Source organism: Anastrepha obliqua, chromosome 6 (assembly GCF_027943255.1).
Source record: "Anastrepha obliqua isolate idAnaObli1 chromosome 6, idAnaObli1_1.0, whole genome shotgun sequence".
In the NCBI taxonomy this organism is placed as follows: Eukaryota; Metazoa; Arthropoda; class Insecta; order Diptera; family Tephritidae; genus Anastrepha; species Anastrepha obliqua.
In genome coordinates this window covers 73,150,124-73,174,072 of record NC_072897.1, presented here as the reverse complement: position 1 = coordinate 73,174,072, position 23,949 = coordinate 73,150,124, and the positions used below count along the sequence as shown (strand labels likewise).

Sequence of the window (23,949 nt, the reverse complement as noted above, 5' to 3'; positions counted from 1 at the left end):
CGTATATTAAAACGTGATCGATTTGGTTGCGCGTTCCTTTATCAGAGGATATATAAGTGACCTTATGTATATCGAAATGCTTGAATCTGGAACTACTAACTACCAGGTTTCTCGCTGCCGCGAAGTCGATCAGTCTCATTCCGTTGTCGGAGGATTGTTCGTGCAGACTGAATTTTCCTATCGTTAGGCTAAAATTGCTCTCTCTTCCCAACTTGGCATTGAAATTACGTAGCGCAATTTTTACACCGTGGCGGGGCATTGCTCATATTTTTGTTCGAGGAGTGCATAGAAGGCGTCCTTAACCGCGTCATCCTTTTCTTCCGTCAGAGCATGGACACAGATAAGGCTTATGTTGGAAAACTTTGTTTTAACGCGAATTGGGGCCAACCGTTCTTTCACTGGAGTCAACCGGGAGGCTAAATATCGAAGTCTCTTGACCTAAAGTCTCACATGGATTGGTTACCACATCGTCACTTAAGTTGCTCTAGTTGGCCGGATATTAGACTTCTCCCCTTCAAAACTCAAATTGTGTAAGCGTTTAAGCCTAACGATATCAATTTTCATAAAAACTTCAGTCTCTGTGGACGGGGTCTCTTATCGGCACATGCTGAACAATTATTTTCTGCCTATAATGAGAGAACATCCTTCCTTCAGTGCATATCGGTTTCAGCAAGAATGCGGCACGCTACACACAACCAGAGTGACTATGGTTATACTGCGTGATTTCTTCTATAACTAATAAGCCGTTTCGGTAACATATTCTGGCCCGATCAGGTGGCCCGATCTTATCCTTATGGACTTTTTCTGTTGGAGTACCTCGAAAGTAAAGATTTGAAGCAAACCCGGCACCCACCTCAGCACTAAAAGAAAATTTCGTTCGCAAGGTTAATGGCATTACTTTCTTCAGGCAGTACGGAGGCCAGATTCCAAGAATATATCCGAGGTAACGGTCAACATTTAGAGGAAGTAATTGAAAAAAAAAATAAAGTTCGCACTAGTCTTCTTGTAATAGCTATTGAAATAAATTTTGATCATGAGCAACTATTTTTTAAATTAGCTCCTAGTTCAAAATTCTGCCACCGGACATCGTGTATAATAGGTCACTTAAAATATTCTGACCATTTTTTTGCTTCATTTCGACGAAATGAACATAGTACGGCTTATACGATTTAGATGAAATTTGCGCTGTTTTTCTAGATAACGGTTGTTGCTCTTGCAGGCAATTCCCATAAATCAACTATTGAAAAAGTCTGAGTTCCTATTTGTAAAATAATTTACTAGCTCAACTTGTACCTGACATCCGTACTCTTGGAATAAGTACTCATATGCCGACCCAACTCCATGACTTAATCGAGATTCTTCACGAATTGGCCTACCATAGTACGCTTAGTTTTTGACGTCCATATTACCAGAATGGAATCAATGGGATCACTGCTTAGCTGTTACATTCGGTACTGTATTAGGTGCACAAACAAATTTGGTACCTGATCTGACTTTTCCTTTGGTCGTAGTATGAATGAATCGAACCTTCTCTTGTTTTACTCCACTTTGGAAAGGTGTAATACAAAGCTAGCTTCACAAAAAACAATACTGTCAAGTATATTGTTATGAGTGTAATGTCTTATTTAAATCGCCAAAGACATCGACGGGAACTTCTTACTTTGCCGAATGCAAGTTAATAGATCAGGTACTTTTCCATCACCGTGAGAGCGCTCATCAGGACAATATGTTTAAAGATGCTTTTAGACTTATAGCTGCTTGATGGGGTGTTGCAATCACTAGAAACTACTTCAGAGTACCCGGTCTATTAAATATGGTTTTAAAAGCAGTAGGGAAAATCCATGCCTTATCTGAGAAAGAAGTTACCTTTGTAAATAAGGACAATTCAATGCTTTAAATAACTTCCAATGCCTTATTTTGCCAACAATGATATTGTTGGCAATGCAGATTCGTCAATCCAGGAGAAAAATTATCAGAAGGAATTCAAGGAAAATACCGTTGCACTTAGTGAAACTACAATATCAACTACTCAAAACGCATCTATAAATCACGTACCACTTCGTTTGTTAATGAACCCACGTGGTAAGATTCGTGACATTACATCAGTGGGGGACACATTTAATACTCAAACGGGTCTTTTGTCACCTGATAAATGTGCAGAGCTCATCACGGCGCTACAAACTCAGAAAGGCAAAGGTAAATGCATTTTAATATTTTCGTATATATATATTATCTAATGTTCCAAAAAAATTTTAAAACATTATAAGTAAGGTAGCAGAGCTCAACATATTTAGAATTTATTGTTTACGATAGAGTAACCATGATACTACATATTGCATAAAGAGAATGCCGTACTGAATTGTTTGCCAAACAAAGTCTAAGTGTGTTTTGATTCCCGTGCATAGGTTCAGAAAAGGGAGAAGCTTTTTCATGGCATAAATACACTTAGAAATTTTTGGGTTTGCTTTCCATTCGCTTCGCCTTTATCCAGGATAAAAAGGCAAAGCTAATAGCACGGCTGTTAAGATTGATGATATAATATTAATATCACCGGCATACGTCAACAATTACACGCCTTTTTTTAACTGGTACCATTTTTATGGTACCAGATAAGTCAAACGATATGTAGTCGCTCTGCCTAGAAACTGGTTTGGAATCAAAAAACTTGAATGGGCCGGTGTTTCGCTAAACGTCATTTTGCATAGCCGTATTAGATTTGCAGGCATATAAAATTCAGACATTATGCTATGATCAAATGTGATATTCGAATCCATTTCATGGTGCCGAAATTTTAAAATCGACAAAGAGATAGTGCCAGCAAGACGAGAATCGTAATCGAAAGTCTTGCTGTATGATCATTCTTTTGTCAATAGTTGAATTTCAATCTGTCATATAATATGCTCGCTGAAGCCGTATTGATTATGTTCAGAAGACTAATTCTGCGATAGTTGGCTCAGATTTCAAGATAACTTTTTTATTAATTTCCAAACACAGACATGTACATTCATCCGACCATATTTTGAACAGGGGCTTATACATGCATCTTACCAGCTTCTCACCGCTATACTTGAATATCTCATCCAGCAGCAAGTCGGATCCCGTGTTTTGTTGTTCTTTAGCTGCGATATCAACATTCGTACTTCGATATGATCAAATAACGAAACGAGATCCCCATCATACCCGTTTAAGGGATCGGTTTCTTCATTTTATATCTGAGTTCCACTACTGTCACCATTCAGAAGATAAGCGTTTCTGAACGTTTATTCCCAAGTCGGTTTTAAAGGTCGTGGCCGACTCGATTTGCCATTTTCTTTGGACTAAGATAAGTCTAAGTCGAAAACTTTCTGAATACTAATGTACTCAAGGCGAGATTTAACTGAAATGTTTATATTGTTGATTCTTTAAGATTTGCTGTTTTCGTGTTCTTCTTAAACTTCATTCAATTTGTCCAATGCACAAATCAAATCATACAGCAAATTGTATTTTCATGTATACCGATTCAGGCCCTTCCAGTTCCAGTTTGCTTTTCCGTCTGTTCAATGAAACCAGATACCTAATTAGAATTAGAATGAGAGTTTGGCCACTATAAGATTAGCTCAATCGCCCAAACCCGTTCTCTTTGAACCTGCAAGTATATAAAGTATGTAAGATAACGGTTGGTATAACTATATGGATGGACCATCTAACGTTCGAAACTTGAAATAGCTTTAAGTAAGAAACGAATAAGTTTTGTTCAATGTGAATGAGGTGATTTTCAAAAAAATAGACATAAGCATAATTCCGCCAAATAACACAAATCATATTTTCTTATCCACAACCACAAGTAAACAAGATGCGCAACAATTTAAAATAGGACTAAAAAAGTAGTAAAGGGCATTTTTAAATATCTTGAAATGCATGACCTTATACCTTGAAATGATTACACTTACTGAAAGAGTAAGATTAAGTTAATTTCATCACTTCATTACAATTAAAACATGGGCACGACATTCTCTTTTTTAAGCAAATCATGGTTATTCTGTTGAAAAAACTTTTTCCATGGGCAATGAACTCCATCGACGGTATCGCCGAATTAATAACCAAAAATTGTCCACTTGTCTGTATTGTATTATACAATAGAGAAGTTTGCTGATTTGAAAAAAAAAAAATTTTTTTTTGATTTTGTAATATATATATAATATATGTACAATTTGATGCAAATAGAAACAATATCTATAAATATTTTGTTATCCGCTATCGACCAGCGAGGCAAAAAAAAAATTATCGTAACAGCGTAATAAAACTATGAAAAATTTCATCGCTGTCACTATTTACGAGTCAATAATAAATAAATGCATACGGGTAAAATACATTAATCTTTTTTTCAAATAATTTTGGGTACTAGCTTTTGTCAAATTATATGGGTCCCAATGAGAACAAATTCCCTTCGCTACTTAACAATCATGCAATATTTTCTTTATGCTGATAGAACTAATACCCTAGATCTCACAATACATCCCATGACAATTGCACAATATTAATGTTTTCTACCCTTTTCTAGCTTCCTAAAATAAGTTCTTTACCCCAATGCAATGATATTCATAATCACGCTATATTTTTAATGCGTGTTCCCAAACTTTATATATAACCACGCTGGATATCGTATCTAACGAATCAGGGACTCCTCTGATGCGACCGACTACTGGCAGTACTACCAACCTTATGAAATGTCGTGGTAAAGGAGTAGATTCATACATAGTACCAGTACTTGTGCATTCACAATGTAGAATTTTTGAAATATGGCAGTGCAATATAAAAACAAAAACAATAATATTGCACTTGAGAATCTAAATCTTCAAATTAAATTTTTCCTCGATTAATACTTTCAAATATATTTTTCTATCAGGGCATAGAACCCCTTGCCGATGTCCCCCTAGGCAGTTACCTACTATTGCTTATGGAAAATTTGGCCCTGTCTGTTAGTAAGGTTATCGATACAATCTTGCACTGATAACGCATATTGAAAACTTTAGGATATCCAATTCCTACTATATAAATAATGACCCTCGTATAAATAACCTAAACGAATTTTGTAATTTCTAATGGGAGAACGGTTGTCCTTGTTATCTGAGAATTTTCCATCCGACTATACACATATTTTCGTTCAACAAAAAATAAAAACCATTAATATCTGTATTAAAATCCAATTCTTTGTCTTGTTATGTATGTACGAGTATATATTTTTATTACGAGAGGACCTGACCTGAAAGGTCTATTGTGTTCTACTTATCTACATATATATAAATAAATGCAACATATATACCTTAGAACCTTTAATAAAAACCATTTCCTATTTCTATATAAAAAACAACGTGTTTACATCATCATTCGTCAACGCTTCCTAACGCCGCTTCATGCTTCATGCGCCCGCTTAAATGCATATTTTTGTATTGTACTGTGCTGCACTGCACTGAATCGAATGAAATTATCGTGGTAAACAAATGCATACAAACTATTGCATACCGTCAAAGGTGCTGAGCTTTTTGCCAAACGCCGCAGGAAATCTGAAAAATGGGTAGTTGATGCATCTAATACAAGAACTCAAAGTACATCCGGTCTTCCAGATTATCATCAGCAACAAGTGAAGTCGCCAACTTCACCGAGTATCTTGCCTGCTTACTCCGATGCAGGCAAACATCGCGTACAATTGAATTTACACCAGGAGCAGGTGCTAGAGAAATACGTTAAGCCTGGTCTTAAAGTGGTGAAAACACCTTGGGAAGCAGCACTTGAGACCGGCTCGGCTAGTTCGGCTTTTGTTGAAGATAAAAAGCAAACGTCACATCATATACTTACGTCAGCAGTATCCTCCGAACCGGTGTCGCAATATCAGCATGTTAGCAGTACCGTTCCCGATTCAGCATTATATAATGACGGCTACACAACTGATTACAACACAGCACCATCTCATGTTTGTATATATGTATTTATCAATTTTTTTATAATTATGTACATATATTAATCACATACTAACATCTACATATGAGGTGTGTTCAAAAAGTATAGCGTATTTTGTGTTTTTTCAAAAATTATTTATTTATTAATTAATATCTATTTTGTCCCCTTCAAAGTAATTCCCATGAGATATTATGCACTTGTGCCAACGTTTTTTCCAATCTTCGAAGTACTTCAAAAAATAATTTTTTTATCTTGTTCAGCTCCTCCTTCGATGCCGTCTTTATCTCGGCAATCGTAGCGTAGTATCATCCTTTCAAGTGCCTCTTCAGTTTCGGGAACAAGAAAAAGTCACCGGGGGTCAGATCTGGGGAATATGGTGGCTGTGGCATCATTAGTGTGTTGTTTTTGGCCAATAAGTAGCGCACAAGCAACGATGTGTGAGCAGGGGCGTTATCGTGATTCAAGAGCCAATTTTTGTTCTTCCACAAGTCCGGGCGTTTCTGGCAGATTACTTCGCGGAAATTGCTCCTAATTTGCAGGTAATATTCCTTATTGACCCTTTTACCCTGTGGCAAGAACTCATGATGCACAACGCCCCTACAATCGAAGAAAACGATAAGCAAAACTTTTAAATTCGGTTTTGGTTCGTGCGGCAGTTTCCATTGAGATGATTGAGCTTTGGTTTCCACGTCATAACCATAAACCCATGATTCGTCACCAGTTATGACCCTCTGGAGCAAATTTGGGTCGTCGGGGACAGAGTCCAACGTCTCATTAGCAATGTTCATGCGATTTTGCTTTTGGCCGAAATTGAGCAGTTTTGGTACTAATTTTGCGGCGACCCGTCTCATGGCCAAATCATTGACAAACATCGAATGGCACGAGCCAATCGATATGTCTAGGTCCTCAGCAACTTCTCTAACGGGGATTCGACGATTGGCTAATACCATTTTCTTCACTTAATCAATTTTTTCGTCTGTTGTTGAAGTGCTCGGGCGTTCGTCACGCTTTTCGTCGTTCACATCTACTCGGCCTTCTGAGAACATTTTGTACCACCGATAAACGTTGCTTTGGTCTAAAGTAGCTTCTCCGTATGACACAGTCAACATTCCGAATGCATCCGCGCACTTAATTTCGTTTTTCTCACAAAATTTGATACAGGTTCTTTGATCCATCATTTTGAATAGGTAAAAATCGAAGACAAGCCGAGACACGTGCAAGCAAAGCAGCTGTCAACAATTAACTGAACATTCAAATTGGCCGAACTCGTCGGCATGAGTGAGAGACATGAGTACCAACATATCGCCACAAAAAGATCAAAATTCGAATATACGCAACCAGCGAAAATTCAAAACTCGCGATACTTTTTGAACACACCTCGTATGTGCATTTCCAGAAAAATTATAATCGATTGTTTTTACGCTTTGGTCAGTAATACATAGTAAGACCTGAGGCTAAGTTAGGTTAAATATATAAACGTAGAAATAGGCACTATATACTCACATAGGCCTAGTATATATAAGCATGCTCATGGTGTTACCAGAAGACATATACAATCTTCAAAAATACAGATAAAGTATTGGGTAATATGCCGCATCGATCAGTCCGCGGGAGTTAGCAGAACGCGGTGAGTGAAGTTCATACCCGTCGCCTGCTGATATCATCTGAACATCACCTTCACAGTAAAGTTTCTGCTAGAAATTGAGGCGTCCTCTAGATACATCGGTAACAGTAAGCAGTAGTATAGTTTAAAAACTATGCCCAGCTTTACCTATGTCAAATTTGAGTAGGACTTTAAGGGATATTCAATTCATCGCAGGAAATTGCCTTGTAATACCTACGTAATACTTGTCCAATTGTGTGTAATCTATTTTTTTACATTTTAATAAATTTTAAATTAAGGAACTTTTACTTAAATATTTAAATGGACATGTATGTTAAATATCAATAATAATTAAACAATAAAAGTGCACGTGTTTCGGCCATTTTCATGTGCACGTCACAATTTTTTTTTTGTATTTTATAACTTTAAACGAGCAATTCTTGTATGCATATCTGTATAGCTACACGATCTCAGGATTAGCTTAACGGATTTGAATGATATGGGGCACACAGATAGTGTATCACATTTCTAGACTTTTCACCTAGGTGTTGCCACTGACAATGTTTCACAGGGTTGCCAACTGTTCGAAATTAAAAAAAAAGTTGCATGAGATATGCCGATGTGTATCAAAAGAAAGGTATTTCACTCCGCATTATAATAGAGATACAAAACCCCGAATTTTTTTATTAATTTTATTATATTAAAATTAAAAATTGTTACATTAAAAATTTTAATGCTTCTAAAGAAACTTAGGCCTTATATTTTTGAGTTTGTAAGCATTTGTGTCAGTATCACTGGGTGTTGGTACAAATTCCGATACTTCTGGTTCCCCGCATCTCGCATTCGATTCAAGAAATGTTTATAGCATTGTTGGTGCTACTGTTGGCTCTCCATCCCTTAATTCAGGAACATCATCAAAAATCTCCATTGAAGCCGCTATACGTTCTTCTGGTGAGTACAGAACCGCTAGAATAACCGATTCTACATTAGCGTAGCGAATTTTGTTGCGGCGAAAGTATTGGTACCCTTTAGTTTGAGTAAAAGTTACGCAAAAGTAGCACAGTTCACTGCAGTGCTCCGTACGTGGTATCCAAATTGTTGGTACAGAGTACTTTATTGTTGACCTTCCATCAGTAAACTTGCATAAATTTCTATAGCAATAGTCGCACACGACTTCCGGAGTATACCACAAGTAAGGAACATAAGCAGTCTTGAATATTTTCTGAAACGAATTAACCACTGTTTTTGTAATATTTTTAAAATTTTTACTTGGTGCGAATAAGCCACAAACGTAACAAAAGTTATTTCGAGTCGGGCACTGCATTTTTCGTAAGATGAAATATACAGAAAGACGTTTTCGCGCAACAGAACTTAAAACAATTGTCAAAGTATACGTCTCCTAGTAGCGCAACTGTCAAATGATCGGAACTTCCGGAAGTGTAACAAACACACAAACGGCACAGAGTGTGTTGCATGAAACAATAAATTAAAGGTTAATAAATTGTTTAAAAATTTGGAGTCCCTTCAAGTTATGCCGAAAATTTAGAGTAAAGTATATTTGGTTCATAGGACAGAAAAAAAGTTCGTTTTTGTAACGCAGTGTTATTACTTAGTTAGTTAGGTTGGTAGCTGTGACAAAAAAAAACATATAAAGTACTAATAATTAATCACCATCATATTGACATTACAGACCGGTGTGGATCATTGCCTCCTCATTAATAATAAATATCTCACATTTTTCATTAACTCATATTTTCCTTAATTTTTTTAATTACTGTTCTTTTAGAAACTGCCTCAAGCTCGCTTCCCAACATGTAAGACAAATTTCAGCAGTAATACTCAACGGGACTTAGCCTACAAGCCCAGCTTGCCGCAAGGTTGGAAATCGCCATGTGTCACATTACCTAAAGGTAACAAAAGTAAAATATAAGTCTTTGAAAGGTTTTCTCAAACGGTAGTATTAAAATAAGTACGTAAAGGGTGATTTTTTAAGAGCTATAGGAAAGTTTTTCAAAGTAAAATTCAGAAAAATGCTTGACATTTTTATTTAAATCGATAGTACAGTCCATATAATTTAATGTTTGAAGATTATTCATGCAAATGTTGACCGCGACTGCGCTTCAAATGGTCCATCCGCTTAGTCCAATTTTGGCATACTCTTTCCAATGTTTAGGCCGGTATCTCACATATAAATGCTTTAATGTTGTCTTCCAATGCATTAATTGAAGCAGGCTTGTCTGAATAGACATGAGCTTTAACATAGCTCCACAAAAAATAATCTAAAAGCGTTATATCGCACGATCTGGGTGGCTAATTGACGGGTCCCGAACGTGAAATAAAATGTTCACCGAACTCGCCTATCAACAAGTCCATTGTTACGCGTGCTGTGTGGCATGTGGCACCGTCTTGCTGAAACCGCATGTCATGTACTATAAGTCAAGCTCTTGCATTTTGGGCAAAAAAAAGTTGGATATCATTTCACGGTAGCGCTCACCATTCACAGTTACGTTACGATTCGCAGCATCTTTGAAGAAGTACGGTCCAATGATACCTCCAGCCCATAAACCGCACCAAACTGTGACCTTTTCTGAATACATTGGTAGCTCTTGCAATTCTTCTGGCTGATCTTCACTCCAAAATCGACAATTCTGCTTATTGCTGCCATTGATCTAAAAATGAGCTTCGTCGCTGAACACAAGAGCTGAACTTTCTAAGAGCCCATTCACCAAAAATTCTGCGTTGCGGTAGGTCGTTCGGCTTCAATCCTTACCCCAGCTGTATTTTGAAAAACTTCACACCTAAATCCTTTCGCAAAATTTTCCACGTTGTTGAGTAACAGCGGACAAACGGCGACGAATCGATAATTGATGGTCATCATTAACACTGGCCGATACAGCTGCGATATTTTCTTCAGTTCACACTCTACGTAAGCATATTGGTGGTTTGATGTCCAATAATGTAAATTTGGTTCTTAATTTAGTCACAATAGCTCGAATAAACGCTTCAGTGGGTCGTTTAAACTGACCATAAAATGGAAGAAGCGCGCGATAAACTTTCAACAGAACACGCATTTTTATAATAAAATTCAATGATTTGCAAGCGTTGTTCGTTTGTAAAACGATTCATGGTTAAATTATAGACCAAACTGAAGATGCTTGACAGTAAAACAAAACACGAAACGTGCGTCAGCTGTTTAAACCAACTGTTTAAAAAGATAATAGCTAAAAAATCACCCGTTACTAATGGTAGATACCACGAAAAGTACATATATACTGAAGCGAAGAGGAGTTATTTTTGGTTCATAGCTGATTGTCTTATTTAATTATGTCAATTTTTTATTTAATTCTTATAAAAAATGAATATTCTCGAAAGCTATATGAATTGCCGAACACGTCTTGTCTGTAACACGTTAGCCTGGAAGAGGATACATTTTCGCTTAATTTTTATTTCGCAGAGGGATGTTGCTATACTTATGTATACATGTATATCAAGCGGTGCATTTTTCGATTGCATCGGTCGCCTAAGATACGTTATTTATGTAAGGGGTTCTCAAGGTACCCCTCAAGTCATATTATGAATTTTCACAGGTTCCGATATTTCAAGAAACAATGTATGAAAACGAAAAACAAGTTGAAAACAAACTCTCATTAATTTATGCGACTAAAGCTGATTGGGTCCCGATTTCTTTAAACTACCTTAAATCACTTATGACTATATTCACAAATGCATTTTTGAAGTAATTTTAAAGAATGGGGGTTTTATATTTCATTAAGTAAAATACTGGGTCCGACACTCGAAGTGCAACCAATTAAAAAAGCCATAAATTAAGTTTGCAAAATTACTTTTATTCAATTCAAAGTAAAAAATGACCATCTTTTGCCTTAACTATGGCCTTTAGACGGTCCAAAAATGAATCGCAAGCTGCCCGAATGTGGCTTGCAGGTATTTTGGCCCACTCGCGGACAATGGCTTATGTCAGCGCCTCGAGACTGGTGAATCTTTTAGTTCGGACCTTGCTCTCCAAAATGGCCAAAGAGAATAATCCATCGGATTCGCGTCTGGTGAATTTGAGAGCCACTGTGTGGATGTTATGAAGCTGGGAACGTTGTTTTTTAGCCATTTTTAGTTCACTTGAGCTTTGTGAGACGGTAACGAGTACTGTTGAACGTCCACGGTCTGCCACCGAAATGTTTGTCTGCCCACGGATTCAAAGCCACCTCGAGAATACTTTCCCGACCACATTTCGCATTTACCTTGATGTCAGTCTCGATAAAAACGATTGGAGAGAGCCCATTTGCGTTTATAGCGGCCCAAACCATTAACTGTAGCGGGTGCTGCCTCTTGGTGGTCAATCGATGATTCGAATTCTCTTATGAACGGTCGAAAATGGTTTGAAAAATGTTCTCGTCAGAAAACACAATGTACGGAAATTGACCGCTTTCGGCCAAGCGAAGCAACTCCTTAACTCTCTCAAGTCTAACGTTGCTGCTTTGGTGTGAGATCATGCGCCTTTTAGATCTTGTAAGGCCTGATTTTGAGATCATTTTTCAGTATGCAGCGGATGCTACGCTTAGATATTTTCAGTTCTTTCGCCATTTGATTGGCACTTGGTGGGGAATTTCGCTCAAGTCGCTTCTTCACTTTTTGAACCATTTAACGTGACGTTTCAGTCTTTTAGTGACCACCTCCATGGCGTTTCGCGATGCTACCAGTATCTTTGTATCGAGTAATGGGGCGATACGCAAAAACTTTATTTAAGTGAAGGCTTAAGCCCACGAACAATCGCTGGTTGTGATTTTCCAGACAAATATAATGCAATCACACTATTACGTTTGAAATCCATTACTGATTTTCTTTTTTCGCGTTCACTCCCAACAAAATGCTTCCGCGCGCTTGTAAACAATACTCTGGACTGTCATTTAGCCAACTAAGAGACAGCTGCGCGAGCGGAAATGCCAGTTGCATGCCTGCTTGTAGGACTGTGCAATGAACTTTATTTTAGCTGTGAAGGCGAAGACTCAGACTTCGATTTCTAATTCATCTTTCATCATAAATTTCATTGAAATGAAATTTAAGGATGGTTCGTTATCGATTACTATTACGGAACATCGAAGAAAAATATTATATCTCTTAAGGGTCCCCTAACATTCTCTATGGCGCTACTATCTAACATTTTTTTACCTGCATTTATAGTTACTAAAGTGCTGTGGATAAACGTTTTCTAATATACCCATTATCCTTTCATAGGTGTGAATTCCGTTAATTACGGATGGATTTAGGTATCTGCTTGGTTGAACACGTTGGTTTTTGAACACGTTAATCGGTACCTCCGCGCAGGGTATTAGATTATGTCCTGAACTCTCGTCGCTATGTGTAGTGGATGTAAGCGAATTTATTTGAGCGAGTATTCTTGATAGCGCATCTGCGACTACATTCGATTTTCCAGGCTTGTAAATAAGCTCGTAGATATGTTCTTCCACGATGGCTTTCCATCTTTTCATTTTACTGTTCGTATTTTTGTGGCTCAGGGCATATGTGAGAGGTTGGTGGTCAGTGACTATCTTTATTTTCTTAGAGCCATAGAGATAACTGCGTAAATGATTAAGATACCAGATTATAGAAAGCATTTCTTTTTCGTTAACGGCATAATGCTCTTCTGCTTTGCTTAGAGTTCTTGTCCTGTGAAAGGACAGCTCCCATAGCAAAATCGGAGGCATAAGTGGTCAATTCGAAATCTTTCTCGAAGTTCTGGTAAGCAAGGACAATATCTTTTGATATTAATGAATTTTTTAAATTATTAAATGCGTTTAAAGCTTCTTAATCGAATTTTATTTCGATCTTCCTATACTGATTTTTTGAAACATTCCCTGCTTCTCCACGAAGGAGTACGGTTAAAGGTTTGGCTAATTTAGAGTAGTCCCTAATAAAACAACGGTAATATCTTGACATACCTAGAAATGATCTTAGTTCCTTTACATTATTTGGCACTGGAAATTGTGCTGCGGCTTCCACTTTCTTGTGATTGGTTTTTATATAATAACATCGGGAGTAACGACGTATCCCAGGAATTCAACTTCCTGTTTCGCAAACTCGCATTTATCAAACTGTATTTTCATATTAGCTCTTCTTTGGTTTAACTGAATATTATTACATCGTCGATATAAACGTAGCATCTAACTTCAATGTGCTGGCGAAAGATGTCATCTAATGCCCTTTGAAACGTAGAAAGAGCGTTTTTAAGCCCGAAGGGCAGTCAGAGAAATTCCTATTTTCCGTTATTCACAGAAAGTGCTATTTTCTCTATGTCAGATTCGCGACGGGGTATTTGATGGAACCCACTCTTAAGATCAATAAAAGTAAATAGTTTATTGTTTCCTAGTTTGGCAAGGCCCTCATTGATTTCGGGTATGGGGTATTTGTCAGGGCATTAAGTTTCCGGTAATCGATAACCATTCGATATTTTATTTCGCCTGAAGCGTCAGCTTTTTTATTAACTATCCAGACCAGGTATTTTAAGGCCATTGGTACGCTTTAGAGTAGACCGGGGTATCTGTCGTTGTTCTAATCTCCCCTTTGACGAGCGTAGTATAGGTCAGTTTTTCGTCTGGGTCCAAAAATAAATTTAGGCATTTTGCTATTATGCCATTGATTTTAAGTTTTTGTTCTTCAGAAAGATAGGGGACCCTTACAGTCGGTTAAAAGGATCTTCATTTGGGATTGGGTTCCTAATCCTAGTAGATTGAATATAATTTCTGTTTGGCCCAGTATCTATTAAAAAGTCTAGTGCGTCTCCACTTATGGATATAAATTCGTAGTAAGGAAGTGAAGACGGCGTTAGTCTAAAAAATGAATGGTATCGAGGTTGTAGCATTCCTGTCCTTAATTTTTGGTCTCAATTTTTTGTCATTAAATTATTATCTGAATTTGGTAATTGGCTTGGCCGTTCCATAGTTATTAGGATTTGTATTGTATTTTTCCCGTATACCTATGTTGCCAGGATCTTCATATGTTTGTTGCTCATTTGGATTTACTGATCCCGTATCGGTATAAAAGTAAATTTGCATCTTATTAGGTTGATGCGTATGTTGAGACGAGAGGAGATGCTTCTAAGGGAGAGATGTTGATAGACTTTTTGATAAAACCTCAGGATGTCGTCGTTTCTTTGAGTCAAAGTTGTCATTTGGTACTCGAGCTACTATATACGTCAAATGACGTACTATATGACTCGAGAGCAGTATCGGCGTCGCCGATAAATTTGTGCCTAATTGCATGGAGGATTAAAAAGTACTTTGGTGTATTTCTCAATCTTTCATAAACCTTAAATATTCTGCCGACGCTTTTACGCCAGGAGTTGAATTCTCCTAGACGTCCCGAGAACTCGGGTAGACATTTAATCATGTCTGGTATTCTGTCTAATTCATTAATATGATTTGCGTTCACTGTCACGTTATGATCGGGTTGATAAAAATCATTTAGTGATGGAGCATATTCTCTTCATCACTTCTTTAATGATTGTTTCTACAAATGAAGGATTAGAGGTATGGGGGTTTTCCTGCTGGAAGTCCCATAGTCCAACCTAAGTTGGTTCAATTGGTCAATCAATTCTTCTGCAGTACCTAACATTTTTAATTCGATTATCTTTAGTTTCTAACTTTATTATTTGTAATTTTAGCAGACCACTTTTTCCTTTCTAAAAATTTTTACTTTTTAATCTTTGAGAAGTTAATTCTTAACTTGTTTTTTCTTGACTTGTTTTTTTAATTTACTTTTGTTTAATTTTTTCCTAAGGTTTTTTTCTTAAACCTTTTTATACAAACAATTTTTTCTTTCCTTTTTTCCGTTAGGAAAATTTCAATACAGAAATTATTTAGATTTTTTTTTCTTTCTCGTTTTCTTTTTTCGAAAATGATTTTAATAAGAAAATTAGCTATTCTTTTCACATCTATTTATTTGGTAATCTTTTTCCAGCTTACGATTTCACTTTACATAAAGTATTTTTTTTATAATTTCTTACAATTTCTTTTATTGGAATTTCAATATATGCTTTATTTAATTCTTCTTTTTTTTAAACAATGTCACTTTTCATAAATTTTTTTTTTCTTATAACTAGGTCTTACATTAAAACCATTGGTCCAGCGAAGGTCCTTTGGGTTTGTTGGGTGGTTTGAATTTTGTCCTTTTTCCTCTCCAGCACTTGGGATTTAAAGTATCGCAGGTGTTTTTTTCACATTAATTTACACTCGCGTAGCCGTACTTTTTGATTTTCGGGCTATTACTATTTTCGCGCGCTGGTCCCTGCTCGGGCGCCAGCTAAACTTTTTAATATTAAAAAGCTTAAAAAAATATATTTTGTCTGGGAGCCGTGCTCCTTTATTCAATCAAAACTTGGAACTAACTTTTTTACAAACAGTATTCTTACGATCTAACTTACGTTTTCCTTACTGCCGCAACGGTGAAAACTGCTGACGGTTCGCTTCCCACAAGTGAATTTTTTATTTCAACGTGACTTCTATTTTAAGCTTACGGTTCACACGGTTTGACTCACACGTGTAGCAACCTCAACGATTTTGTTACTTTGTTATGTCTGGAGTATTATATTATATTATATAAACTTTGGTGTCCGACTATTTGTTATTTTATATTATGTAAATACTTGTCATGCTAATATGTATTGTCTACTAATAAATTATACTCAATTTCGTGGAAAATTTCGCTTGTCAGCAATGGAGTGGGAACTAAGGTTGTGGTAAAAGTGCAAGTGAGATTTACGAATTGCTGAATGTTTGTTAGCCGCACAATTAATCGTTTTTCCCAAACGTCTGAAGTGGCAGACAGAAAATGAGGTGGTCGACCTCGTGCGGTTCGAGAAAGAATTTGCAGAAGTCCTCTTATATTTATACAATATATATGTAAGCATATATTAATTCAAATGTAGATATAAGCATTTATTAATTAAAATGTAGATATAAGTAAAACTGGTATTCAATTAGATGCTTAGAATGAAAAATGTGAAATGAAAATAATTGTTCCGCTAGCGCACTTTCTGACTGCTTGCTGCTGCTGTTCGCCGACGACTGACTAACGCCAAACCCGTTGCTCTCTCTCTCGCCGGTCTGGTATACTCCGTCTTACATTCGGCCTTCTTGACCTTCGTCATCTGACCCAGATGACAAGAGCTCTTCATTTTCCTCGACAAATCGCCATAACTTCATGTTATCGCAACTACTCATGGTTATTTTCGGGCCTTCGACGTTCGCTGCTTTCTTCACATCATAACGACCGTTGCCTTTGATCTTGGTGACTTCGTATGGATCCAAAAATTTACTGGCTAACTTGTGACCAGCCACAAACTGGGTTCTCTTTATTGCGACGAGATCGCCAATTTTGTAGCCATGCTCTTGTTGACGCTTCTTGTCGAAATTACGTTTATACATCTGCTGCGCTTGCATGATATTGCGTCGTGCTTCATCACGCAACCTCTGACGATCTTCATTGTAACGTGATACGATCTCTCCCTCTAATAATTCAAGTAGACGACCTTCAGCTTGACTGAACATTTTTGTGCCAAACAAAACTTCAAAAGGCGATGTCTTCGTAGATACCTGCACGTGTGCGTTAATGGCTCTCTGAACTTGAGGCACATACTTGTACCACAACGCCGGCTGATCCGCTGACAGCTTAGCAATAATTGATAAAACCGAGCGGTTTACGCGCTCAATCTGACCATTGCCTCTGGCCACTCCCGTTGTTGTCCAAATCTGTTCAACTTTGTGTGTGTCGAAAAACTCAACCAACCCTTCTGCAGTAAACGCTGTACCTCGATCACTTATTATTCGCCTCGGAAAACCAAACGTGTTAGACCACTCACTCAACTTTTGAATTACTTCTTCGTGGCCCGTAGACTTTGTGGGAAACAGCCACACGAACTTGGAAAACCCATCGACTAGCGACAATATATATTTGTACCGCTTAGATGTAGCATCCATCGGCCCCAAGTGATCGATATGTAAAGTGTGCAGCGGTGTGTCACCCTTATCGATGTAATTCAGGTAGCCTTCTTGCTTACCTAACTTTTTGTTGTGGACAATGCATTTAATACAATTCGCGATAAACTTACCCACCTTGTTTTCCAAGTGCGGAATCCAGTACTGCTGTTGTATTGAGTGCATAGTTTTTACCACCGAAAAATGACCCATATCGTGCGCTTCTCGAATAATGTCACGCTCCATCAGTCTTGGTACCACCAACAAATCATTACCCTCAACCGACTTAAACAGCATACCACCTTTCAACGTATAATCTTTATATGGACGCTCTTTCATTATTTCGACTATTGCCTTTATGTGGTCATCATTTTGTTGTGCCTTCTTTACTCTGGCTGATATTTCTGTAGTAACAACCATGACCGATTGCGGATAGCGGCTTAAATAATCAACGTGCTGCATCTTGCAGCCTGCGCGATGTTCTGTTTCGAAGCTAAAATCTTGTAGGTAGAGCACCCATTGTGCAACTTCTCTTGGTACTTCTTGTTTCGAAGTGGTTTGTTTGAACGCAATGCAATCTGTAACCAACTTAAACCGGGTGCCCAACAGGTAATGGCGAAATATCTTAATTGCCAAATACGCTGCTTTGACTTCCAGAATATAGCTGTGCTTTTTGGCTTCCCCCTCCGAAGTTTTTTTGCTCCAAAAATATACGGGATGAAACTCGCCGTCAAACCTCTGAAGCAATACAGCACCGAAACCCTCTTTCGATGCATCCGTGTGCAGCTCGGTGATTGCCCCCCTTTCGAATATTTGAAGCACAGGCTCACTTGTCAACTGCTGTTTCAATTTTTGTACTGCTTTTACTTCTTCTGGGCCCATATTAAAATCTACTCCTTTTCTTAAAAGATTTGTCAACGGACGCGCTATTTGTGCATATCCTGGAATAAATTTTCGAAAAAATCCTGTTAGCCCAAGAAATGCCTGCACTGCCCTAATGTTTGTTGGCAACACAAACCGACTAACAGCCGCTGTTTTTTCTTTGCCAGGCCAAATTTTACTGTCTTCGACGACATGGCCGAGAAAATTTATACGTGACTGAAGAAAACTACATTTACTCCATTTAACCCTTAGACCAAACTGCGCGGCCCTTTCAAGAACTTTCTCCGTATCCTGCATGCACTCCTCAGGCGTAGCGGCGTAAACAATAATATCGTCCATATATAACTGCATGATATTATTGTTAATAAAATCTTGATATATGTGATTAACAAATCTAATAAACGCGGCAGGTGAATTTTTAAAACCGAATGGTGCTCTGTTGAACTCGAACAAGCCCTCTCTGGTGATAAACGCCGTAAATGCTTTACTTGCCTCCTCCACTGGTACGTGAAAAAATCCGTTTTCAAGGTCCAATACTGTAAAAACTTTGGCACCTTGAAGCTTCTCTAACACCTCTTCCATCAGGGGAACCGGAAAACAATCATCAAGTACCATGCTATTAAGTTGCCTATAGTCGATACAAACTCTATACGTGTTATCTTTTTTGCGAACAACTACTACTCGACTTGCTACGTTTGAAGTGGATTTGCGTACAACACCTTTGATAATCCACTCATCTACTTGGTTCTTAACTGCTGCTGCTTCATCTGCCGAAAGCCGACTTGGCGACTGACGAAATGGTTTGATTGAGCCATCAGGTATAATTTTTAAAGTTATGGGACACTGCTCTGTAGGTGCTGCAGCCGACTGACAATTTTCTTCTATCATCTTTTCTATTTTTGCGCGAAATTTTGGCGGTGCCGTTACAGTTGGCGCTTCAAAAACATTAAAAACATCAGCGGCGTAATCCGCTAAAACAGCTTGTTCTACCTTTAATTTTTCAAACTTATAACCCTCTGAGTCAGCAACCATGCGGAACTTTTTAATAAAATCATGCCCTAAAAGCACATCACACCCTATTTTGCTATCCGGAACCACCACAAACTGCTGCTCCGTATGTAGCCCGTCAATTATCACTTCTGCTGAAAACCCTCCAACAGGTTTCGTTGTTGTATTACCCAGTCCACGTAATTCTGTCTTACTACAATTTATTCTTATATTCTTGATTCGCTTTGCGACACTTTCTTTGATTATTGTGACATCTGAACCCGTGTCAACTAACCCCTCAATTGGTACATCATTTATTGCAATGTGTTTTAAACGGCCCTCATTAACCACAAAATTAACTTTTACTGTTTTATTTGAACAATTTTTCGAAATGTGGCCATTTTCGTTGCATTTAAAACATTTTGTTTCTGCAGTACAATCTTTTCGCTTATGCTCTGCTGAGCCACAGTTAAAGCAGTGCACTTTTCCCTTATTCTGGGCCAGTTGTTCTTTATTTACCACACTTTGTTTTTGAACACTACTGTTTTTTTTTCCGTCAATATGCAACTGCTCGTGCACACAAAATTCGTCTTTCAGTTCTTTAAATGATTTACTACGATACATGGCAAATTTATACTCATTTTTTATGTCCAGACCGTCAACAATGTATCTTAACACAGCTGCTTCTTCAATATTGCCAATGCTTGCGATTTTTTTCATCACTAACATATATTCGTGGAATGTTTCACTCTGCTTCTTTCTGCGTTCACGCAGCTGCTGATGGATCTCTGCACTATTCCAATTATATTGAAACTCATCGATAAGCGCCTGTTTCAAACCGATGTAATCGGATACTGCTTCTGCTTCTAAAAACAACTTCGCAGTGCCACACATTTTCCCTCTCGCCTGTACATACTTTTGCTTATCTGTCAAACCGTATGCGTCGGCATTTGCTTCGAAGACTTCAAACCACTTAATAATTGGAATAGAACGGCCATCACACTCGCTGATCACTTTGTCAAAATTCTCTGTTGATATTTTTACTTTACTGTCTCTTTGTTCGTCAACTTGTATTTTAAGAGTAAGAAGTTGTAACAATTGCTGAATTTTCTCTTCCATTTCGCCGCCACTGTTATCTTCTCTCGTATTCGTTAATTCACCTCCCGTTGCCATTGTTGCTTTTGTTTCAACTTTTTCCTCAACTTCCTCTTGATTATTTCTTTTTGCTGGCGTATGCTTCACTTTGCCCATTACAACTTATCGGCGTTTCAACTTCGTTCTTTTGAGCACGCAACAACTGTTCAATGGAATAGGACGACCAGCACAAAAACAAAAAACAAAAACAAAAAAAAACTTACGAACGACAACTTCAACCACAACTGCGCAGCTACAACTGTTCCCTGCGCTTAGCAACGCATAGTCGAAATATGCATAGATGTTTGTCGTCAACTCGCGCACACAACAGCAATTGTTCGAGTTCTTTCTACGAATTTTTCCACTTAATTTTGCCAGCGTCAACTCGCGTCACTACAAACAACTGTTCTTACTATGTCCAACTACGTATATCGACTGTACTGATATAACGCTTCGTTGCATGTATCGTTCAAAATTACACACTTTTGCAAAGTTCAGACACATACGCGACACTTTTTATTGGCTTAAAAACGGCTGAGCCCCCAAATGTAAGCATATATTAATTCAAATGTAGATATAAGCATTTATTAATTCAAATGTAGATATAAGTAAAACTGGTATTCAATTAGATGCTTAGAATGAAAAATGTGAAATGAAAATAATTGTTCCGCTAGCGCACTTTCTGACTGCTTGCTGCTGCTGTTCGCCGACGACTGACTAACGCCAAACCCGTTGCTCTCTCTCTCGCCGGTCTGGTATACTCCGTCTTACATATATCTATAATATAAAAATAAGTCGGGTTTTCCTTCCTTCAGTTTTGCGTTCGTTGGAAAGGTCTCGTGCTCCGTGAGGTTTATAGCATGTACTCTGCTCAGTTAATTTCATGTGACATTTATTATGCGCACGTTCTTTCAAACGCTAACTTAAAACCGGTATTGTGTTCACTGTGAAATTGTGAAATTGAGGTTAAAGTTATTCATTTCCTAACAGTTCAATTGGAAACCATCAAATCAATCACGCGTATTGTGCAAATTTTTATTCAACTTCAACAGCAGGCATTTGTCCTTAAGGTGGTAAGTTGAACTGTGTAAATTATGTGGATCGTGCGTTTGAGGTTAAATTCACCAGTCTGTCCATAGTCCAAAATGCCGAGAGGACGACGTGCGAACATCGGCCGCCGCACAAGACATGCAAGCTAGCAACAAATGTATTCACAGCACTTAAGCGAAGAAAGACAAAATATAATAAGAGAAAATGCCCGATTGAGACAACGCGTGAGCACACGAACATCATTGGCATCATACAATCGCTTGCCATTCCAATATGATCCCACTGCGAACTACAGTGATGATGACAATTTAGATATTATACCAATAACGACTATATGCCAATATTTCAATGCGTTAAAGTTCAAAAGAGAAACGGCTGGATTGTGCTGCGCGAGTGGAAAAGTCAAACTGGATCCATTACTTACACCACCACAGCCACTGAAACCATTGTTCGATGGAACTGATACCGATTCCAACCATTTTCTTTAACGCATCCTTGAATACAATAACTGCTTTCGCATGACTTCCTTTGGAGCTAATATCATTCGGCTTCATGCCGACTTGCAAGTAAAAGATACAACACACACAACCAATCACTCACATCAATTTTTTACTTCGAGAAGTTCAACTAAATTACACTTCATTCTTGTAATCGAAATGAATTCGTTACTGTTGTGAAATGAAATAAAATTTTTCCTTTTCAAATATAAAACAAAATAATTTTTCTTCATCTTTTAATTCCCAAACGAAATGTTATAAAAAACGAAGCCATCTGGTGGCGAAATGGAGTTCGCCGGGTTTGCTAGTATATATGTATATAAAAATCCCTTTAGAAAGCAGAAAATCATGCCCAGGAAAATAAATGTACCGACCAGATCCATGTCAAGACTAATTAAAGATGATCTCCTCATGAAAGACAGATGCAAGCAGTTTCCTAGGTGGCACGCGGCCAACGTTCATGAAAATATTCTTTGCACAGATGAGAAGTTTTTCACTGTTGAAGAAGTTTTTAATAAAAAATAAACAAAATCTATGCTAAAACTTTTAAAGACGCAAATAATGTTGTTCCAAGGCTACAGCGTTGTCACCATCCAGACTCCGTAATGATTTGGTGGGGAGTGTTTGTAAAGGAGTTACATCTTTTCATTTCTGCGAAAAAGGGGTCAAGACCGCGGCAAAGTGTACCAGGGGGATGTCTTAGAAGGCATGGAGAATCAGTTGAGCAGAATTCTCTTCAATGGAGAGTGTCGGATCTTACAGCAAGATTCAGCTGCAGCCCATAAGGCAACCAAGCAATATATCTTATTCTTAGTTCATAGGCGCAGAAAATTAGCCGTCTCGAAGTCCAGATCTAAATCCATTGTACTACATTGTGGTCAGTTTTGGAGAACATTGCCTGTCTAAGACCTCGCAGAAATTTGGAGAGTCTCAAACAATCTTTGGTTCGAGCAGCGACGTTAATATATGTATAGGGTTCACCATATAACTTTACGGAATTAAAAATGCTATAAAAAAGAAACTACTTAATATTTTTCCAAACTGTTTTTTTTATCTTTCATTCATATGGCTGCCTCGGCTCCATACCAAGGTTGAGAACGACGGTGACCTGATGTTCCTGGTGATTCACGAACACTCTCGGTCACAGCAGAACTATTTTCGGGTGTACGCACGGTTTTTGGTCGGTCACGCGTTGGCGATAGATGGCGGGCCCTGTATATGGAAACCGTGCGTGCTGCAATAGCTGAATGACCTAATCGTTTGAAGGCTTGTGTAAAAGCAAATGGTGACTATTTCGTATGAAAATTAAAATTTTGTTTAATACTTACTTTATTAAATAAAACTAACTTAATTAAGTAAAAGTAAAAGTATTTAAAGTCTCATATCCATAACGGATTTAACTTGTAACAGAACTTATGGCAGGACTAGGTACAATAAATGTATATAAAATGTAAATAATCTCTCTCGTACACTTCCGAATGGTAGTCCCGCAAAAATCATTCGGTTATGGCGACCGTTCAACTGCTTGATATACAAATAAATCGAAACAAAATGGACCATCTCTAAGTAAATGTCAAATGCGATTTTTTCTTGTGCTCTTTTGCAAGTCGAATACAAAAGAATACAGCATATGCAAATATATATAAAAATATAAATCCCATAGTTAGTTGTCACCTCTATACTTCCGGCATGGACTTCTATGGACTAAGCCACTGGTCTTATATGGTTCTGGATCTTCAGACATAGATAACTAGATGTGAAACTTATTCATTTTGAGAGAGAGCGCGCCCATGAGGACGTTTCAAAACTTGGCAGCACTCACACATTATGGGATTTTGAACAGCTGATAGGCGAAATGGCAGACTGCCAGAAGAAA

The 23,949-nt window shown here is 37.8% G+C and overlaps 1 protein-coding gene across 2 annotated transcripts in view; it reads left to right on the top strand.

Annotated features, from left to right (window-relative positions):
* Positions 1-507: 507 nt before the first annotated feature.
* The window catches only part of LOC129249787 (uncharacterized), a 102,549-nt gene continuing 79,107 nt past the window's right edge, over positions 508-23,949 (top strand). Inside the window, exons 1-3 of one of the 2 annotated variants that reach the window (XM_054889418.1) lie at positions 508-2,196; positions 5,511-5,950; positions 9,327-9,450. In XM_054889418.1, coding sequence (XP_054745393.1) covers positions 1,908-2,196; positions 5,511-5,950; positions 9,327-9,450 — 853 coding nt within the window. In that variant the 5' untranslated portion in view covers positions 508-1,907. The remainder of the gene's footprint in view (positions 2,197-5,510; positions 5,951-9,326; positions 9,451-23,949) is intronic. The other variant, XM_054889419.1, reaches the window with a different exon arrangement.